The sequence below is a fragment of the Nestor notabilis genome, unplaced genomic scaffold, assembly GCF_000696875.1.
Source record: "Nestor notabilis isolate BGI_N333 unplaced genomic scaffold, ASM69687v1 scaffold23579, whole genome shotgun sequence".
Classification (NCBI taxonomy): domain Eukaryota; kingdom Metazoa; phylum Chordata; class Aves; order Psittaciformes; family Psittacidae; genus Nestor; species Nestor notabilis.
This window is the reverse complement of record NW_009942709.1, coordinates 55,250-60,959: the sequence shown is the minus strand read 5'-3', so window position 1 is coordinate 60,959 and position 5,710 is coordinate 55,250. Positions and strand designations below refer to the sequence as shown.

General features: G+C 36.1%; 1 protein-coding gene across 1 annotated transcript in view; it reads left to right on the top strand.

Moving 5' to 3' along the window:
* Positions 1-1,395: 1,395 nt before the first annotated feature.
* The window catches only part of PEX5L (peroxisomal biogenesis factor 5-like), a gene marked incomplete at its 5' end in the record, with an annotated part of 37,537 nt that continues 33,222 nt past the window's right edge, over positions 1,396-5,710 (top strand). The window contains one exon of the mRNA XM_010021535.1: positions 1,396-1,600. Coding sequence (XP_010019837.1) covers positions 1,396-1,600 — 205 coding nt within the window. The remainder of the gene's footprint in view (positions 1,601-5,710) is intronic.

The window sequence follows — 5,710 nt, the reverse complement described above, 5'->3', positions numbered from 1 at the left end:
CCCGGGCAGATCGCACCACGTTTCCTCACCAACGCGGGGGAAGCAGCGTGGGGTAGACGGTGCGAGCGCTTGGGGGTTAGATGTTTTGACTTGAAAAATTAAAACTGAAATGTATTTTTTCCCCCAATTAAAGGGGTCTGTGGACAGTGCAGTACATGTCAGTTACCAGGAAGTTGTTTGAAACCAGTTTAAAATTCCAGTTACAATTTATGCCATCGATATGCACATCACAAATACTCTCATTCAATGCATATATAAAATAAGAAACAATCACTTCACAGCAGTGTCATTTTCAGTATCTTAGGTCCCATCCCTAAGCTCTCACTGCGATTCCACTCCTGGACCAGGTCAGATGATGTTGGTTTGCACACCTCATTGCTTTCTTTCCTACAACTCCAGTGGAAGGAGTAATGCCACAACACCAGACCTTGCACCTGGGAGCAGCCATTGAACCTACAGTGGTTTCATTGGTTTCTTGAAGATCATGACTGAACAGTGCCATAAAACACAGCACTTCCATCTTACTACAAAAGTGGATTTTATTCCCTTCTGTCACTCACATACATTAATTTGTTCCCCAAGCAAGTGCCTTTAGTTTACCGTCGATATTTAGTGCACACAAGTTGCTCCTACTCATTAGGACACTTAATGGAAGTAATCTGAACACATACTTGTTCTTATGTGAGAGCCTTCAACAAAATCCACAGTCCTGTTTTATTCCTTTCATGTTTTAGGATAACGGCTATCATGTACTTCTCTTATAGGAGCACCACAGATGCCCTGCACTAACACACACACATTATAGAAATATCACCTACTCCTTTAGAAACCAGGTCTGGCAATCTCCTTATCAGGCCCTGTTGAAAAACACACTTTGCTTGTGGTGAACTCCAATAAAGCAATTGCGCAAAGTAAAAGGATGCTCCCTTTGAGGCAGCGTTTCTAATTTTCTCTTAAGTGATTAACAAACAATTAGAAACCAGCAAAAAGTGCTGCCCCCTCTACCCCACACTCCCCCCACAAAAAAGTGCAGCATTTCGGTTGGCTTCAACAGGGCCAGGAGTTCAGCCGGGGTTCATTAAATGTTTAATGCACTGTTTGTAGTCTTTGTCTGTCGATCTACTCAGCAACAGCCTATGATAAACTGATGAGTAAAATGCTTGTGTCTGTTAGTCAGTGTAATTTCTTCCACTAAACACAAATACCTACTTCCCTGCTATGCACCAAAGGGGTGCAGAAGCCAAAAGGAAGCAGAATCAAGTGAAAAAGTGAGTATTTTCCATAGCCATCTCTGCATCATGTATGTGTGATGTGCAGTTACACTATCATATTGCATACATCATTTGTATCTTAATTGTCTGGCTGTAATGTTGTTTTGAGATGCTTTCTCTTCAGTGTATCAGTGTAAACCTCTTGCTGAAACCATTCATTCAGAACAATGCACCGCTGTGTCGTGATATACATTTAACCATCACCAAAGTGTTTGTCTCTGCTCTTTACATGATGAAACAGATGGATGTGGTTGCTGCTCACAGGGTGAAACATGCAGGTTCCAAATTGGCTGCAAAACTCCCAAGCCAGACTAAATTGGACCACGAGAGTAAGGCCTGGTCTTTCTGAAGTTACCACCAAACCATTATGGGCACAAGTATATTTTAGGAATTAATTGTTTACATTAGATATCTATGTTGCTCCATCCCTACAGTTAACTAAGCAAGAAAACTGCAAGTAAAATGGAAGGATCAAGCCCAGACAGAGGAGCACTGGCTATTCTAAAAATAAAAATAAAATTTAAAAAAAAGTGAGATCTCTCATTTCCAAAATCTTTGATGAATAGAACGTTAACCATGTCTGACCAGAAGCAGACTCCACAGGAAGCGTAAGTGTAACCTGATAGACAAAAGACACTCTAAATCCTCATTTTGAGAGTAGCAGCTAGTGTACCAAGGCCCCTGAATTTATGTTTTAAGAGATGCTTCTTTTCTCTGTTTCTCTAGAAAATGATTAAAGCATATCCAACAGAGGAAGTCAGAGAAAGAGTCCCATTTTATTGTTATGCTCCAAGCAAAGCCGTGCTTGTAAAATGCATCACTTATTTGTTAACATAAATACTGTGAATTAAATTTTAATAAAGCTTCCAATTCACAGGTTATTTTATATCATCTGGCATTATTTTGTATCATCAGATCTGGAAAGAAATCTTCAAATAACATGAAGCAACTAAGTAATGCAGACGCCGGAGGGGCTACACCAATATGTGGCAACTGAGAAATTTTGACCATCATTCCGGCAGTAATGAGTATACTACAATAAGCAGAGGGGTATTCTTGGTAATTGAATAGGCTGTTCAGTATCTATTTTTGTGATTCTGTCTCAATTACATTCAATGAAAGTCACTTTATTGGTGTGAGAAAGCATTCAGTAGTTGCCAAATTTAATACTTGAGGATCCACAGAGTGAGCCTTCGGTACTAATGGGATTTTGTAGAACATAACTCTATATCTTATTGCTGTCTCCCTTTGTCTTTCTAAAGATAATTCAGAAGAGACTGGAACAAACAAAAAAGGGTATTCTTTTTATACGAATAGAACCTAGAAAAAAAAATGAAAGGTTGCTGAAGGTTCAAAGATTAACTGGAAGTTCATCAATAGCCAGTATACTTCTAACTGAAGCAGAGAAATGAATGAGAAAAAACAGTGCTTAAAAGTTTGATTTGATTTCCAGAATAAAATTTTTGTTTAACCTCTTCACACGTTCTTCGCATTTGTCAAAAGAAGAAAGCTCACTTCAGAATTACTTTCTAATGAGAAATTTAAACCTAAATATCCCCTGGAGTCAAAGTTTAATTGTACAGTCAGCTATGAAATTCCCAATATACTACAGATCAGACAACTTCAAAGGTTCTGAACCAATAAAGTACTTCGATCCACACTGATACTTTAAAATATAATTAACTACTTCACTGAGCAGTAAAAATAGCGCATGTTTACATGCCTTGCCAGCCTGATTTTAAACAAACAAATCTCAGTTTCACAAGGGTTATTTGTCCCAGATTCATCACACATAATTTAGATTCGTCATTAGAATAGAGAAATTGGAAAACTAGCAATGGTAGGATCCCTATAAAGATAATAGAAAGAAGACCTGCAGGAGGTGATTCATGTGCAAGATGATCCAGTGGCAAGTCCATTTCTATTCCATATAATATCAGAGTGTAAGTCCTTGAAACAATTACAAGTAGGGAAAAGAAATGCAAAGCATATATATAGGAAACTATCCCCGCTCCTGCTTGTAACTGAAAAAATATGGAGCTGCCTGCTAAGAATTTACATGAACATTTAAATCAGCTGTGCTGATGTTGCTCAGAGTACAATTTTGATATTGACCACTTATAGTTTAAAAAAATTACAAGACATTTAGGTTTAACATTTGAACTGGAAGAGATTTTAAAAAGTTGAAATTACATTATAAGAAACAGGCTGAAATTCATCCTGTCCCATGACAAATGCAGGTTACACCACATCAGCTTAACTACATCCCAGTTAACTGCACCAGATGAGTAAGTTTTTTTACCATAGTCTCTCAATAAGGTTCAACTTAGTATTCAGAATAGGAACCATCTTTTTTTTTTTTTTTTGTAAGTGATCTTCGTTTTTATGCCATTAGTTGGTCCAAACATATTCATATTTGCTCAAGGGCTTTTGAGTAAAATAGTCAAGCATTTCCACTGCCTAAATTCCACTGATTTGGTTTTTCAAGGTTTTTTGGTGGTGGTGGGTTTGGTTTGGGTTGGGTTTGGTTTGGGGTTTGGGGGTTTTTTTTGATTGGTAGTTGTGCATTTTCTCTTGGTCAGTTGTGGGTTTTGTTTTGTTCTGTGTTTTGATTGGTTGCTTTTTTTTTTTTAAACTCCGATAGATCTTCCAAATTCTTCCTTATAAAGGAAACAGAGTAAAGATTGCTAATATTCATCTCCCTATGGTGTTCATAGATTTTCTGATGTGCGCATCAAAGGACTCCCTACATGAATTTGATTGCATAATGACTTTTTCATATAAAAGTTAAACAGTCCCATTTGAATCTGTCATGTTCATTCTAAGCTTCCTCACAGTACACTTGCATTGACTTACTCCATGAATGTTTACTAAACAACATTATATCAGAATGGTGGAAAGTTAAAGTGAATAAAATCAGCTTCTTCTATACTAATCTAAACCAGAACTAACTCCACTTCAACTAATAGATAAACATTAATGTAAAAAAGGCAAAAATCGTGTCAGTTCTAGACAGTGACAGTAATTAAATTTGGACTACAGTAAATCACTGTACATTGCAGTCTGCCCTCTCAGAACAGTGGCAATTTCCTCACTCATCTTAGAAGGAGCAGACCTGGTATCTGATACCATACTTTTATATTCTTTTTGAAGGATTCATGGTAAATTCATTAGTATTTTCCATGCATCTCAAATCCATCTCATTTGATTTATTATAAAAGTTTTGAATAGTTCAGCAGAGGACACTTCTTAAGTCCTTCTTTTTTTATCTGTTACTAAAACATGGTAAATTCAAGGAGAGTAAAAAAGAAAATACAAAATGCATAAATGCATGCTTAGCAGTACAATTAATTAGTTCTTTACCTCTAAGTTAAATTTTGCTCAATGCCATTATTGCTTTTAGGGCGGCAGTATGCACAGTTTCAGCAGAAGTAGCCTCATGAGTATAATAAAGTTGCCTCAACAATACACTCAAAAGTTACAAATTGGCTTGCCTAAAGTTACACAGAATTCTGTCACATAAATACGTTTTTTCATGAAAGAAGTTTCAATTTGAAATTACCATGGGAATTGATAGTGTAATTTTTTCATAAAATAAAAAATGTTTCATATGTTTTAAAGTAATTTACCATTCTATAAACACAAAGCTTTGGACAAACATTTTTTGTAAGTAATATATTATACCAGTTTGACACTGGCTTTAGTATGATTTATTAATAGAAAATAATTTTCAGAAATCTGTTGGGTCTTCATTCACAAATACCGCAAGTAAAAATATACTGTCCTGTTAAAGACTTGCAGGCCTGTGCTACAGTTGGTTTATATTCAGTGAACTCATTGCACGTACACTGAAACAGTTCATCTGAATTGCAAGTCCAAAAAAATTTACAAACAGCTTTTGAGTTTCAAGCTCTCCAATCAAGCTCTCCAAATATTTCAAAGCAACCACACATACCAGGACAGATTCCAACAGAAAGACTGTGTAACTTACAAGAAATTATGACTTGGTTCCTATGACTGCCCACAGTAACACATCCAAAACCACAGCTTTATTCTAGATATGATACAGAACTTTGTTTTAAAAGAAAGTTTTACAGAAAGCACAAGAAAAAAATCTGTGTGATTTCAAAGGAATTGCAGCCTATATACAAAGACACAGCAAGGATGCAGTGAAGGATAGATTTTGTTGCATGGGAAATGAACAAAGGGTATTTTTAACACAGTTGAATATTGGTAGGAGTGGCATAAGCTTTACCAAAATTAAATTTTGTGAGAAGCCATGTTATTTTTGATATTGATATTTCCCTCATCTTCATCTTTACAATCTTTATGCTGCAAATATGAAGATTTGGTCTTAAGAAAAGCAGCAGTTTTGTCTATTTCATATGATTGTGTACCTCACTCGCAATAGTGCATAATGCTATATACAATCCATTCCT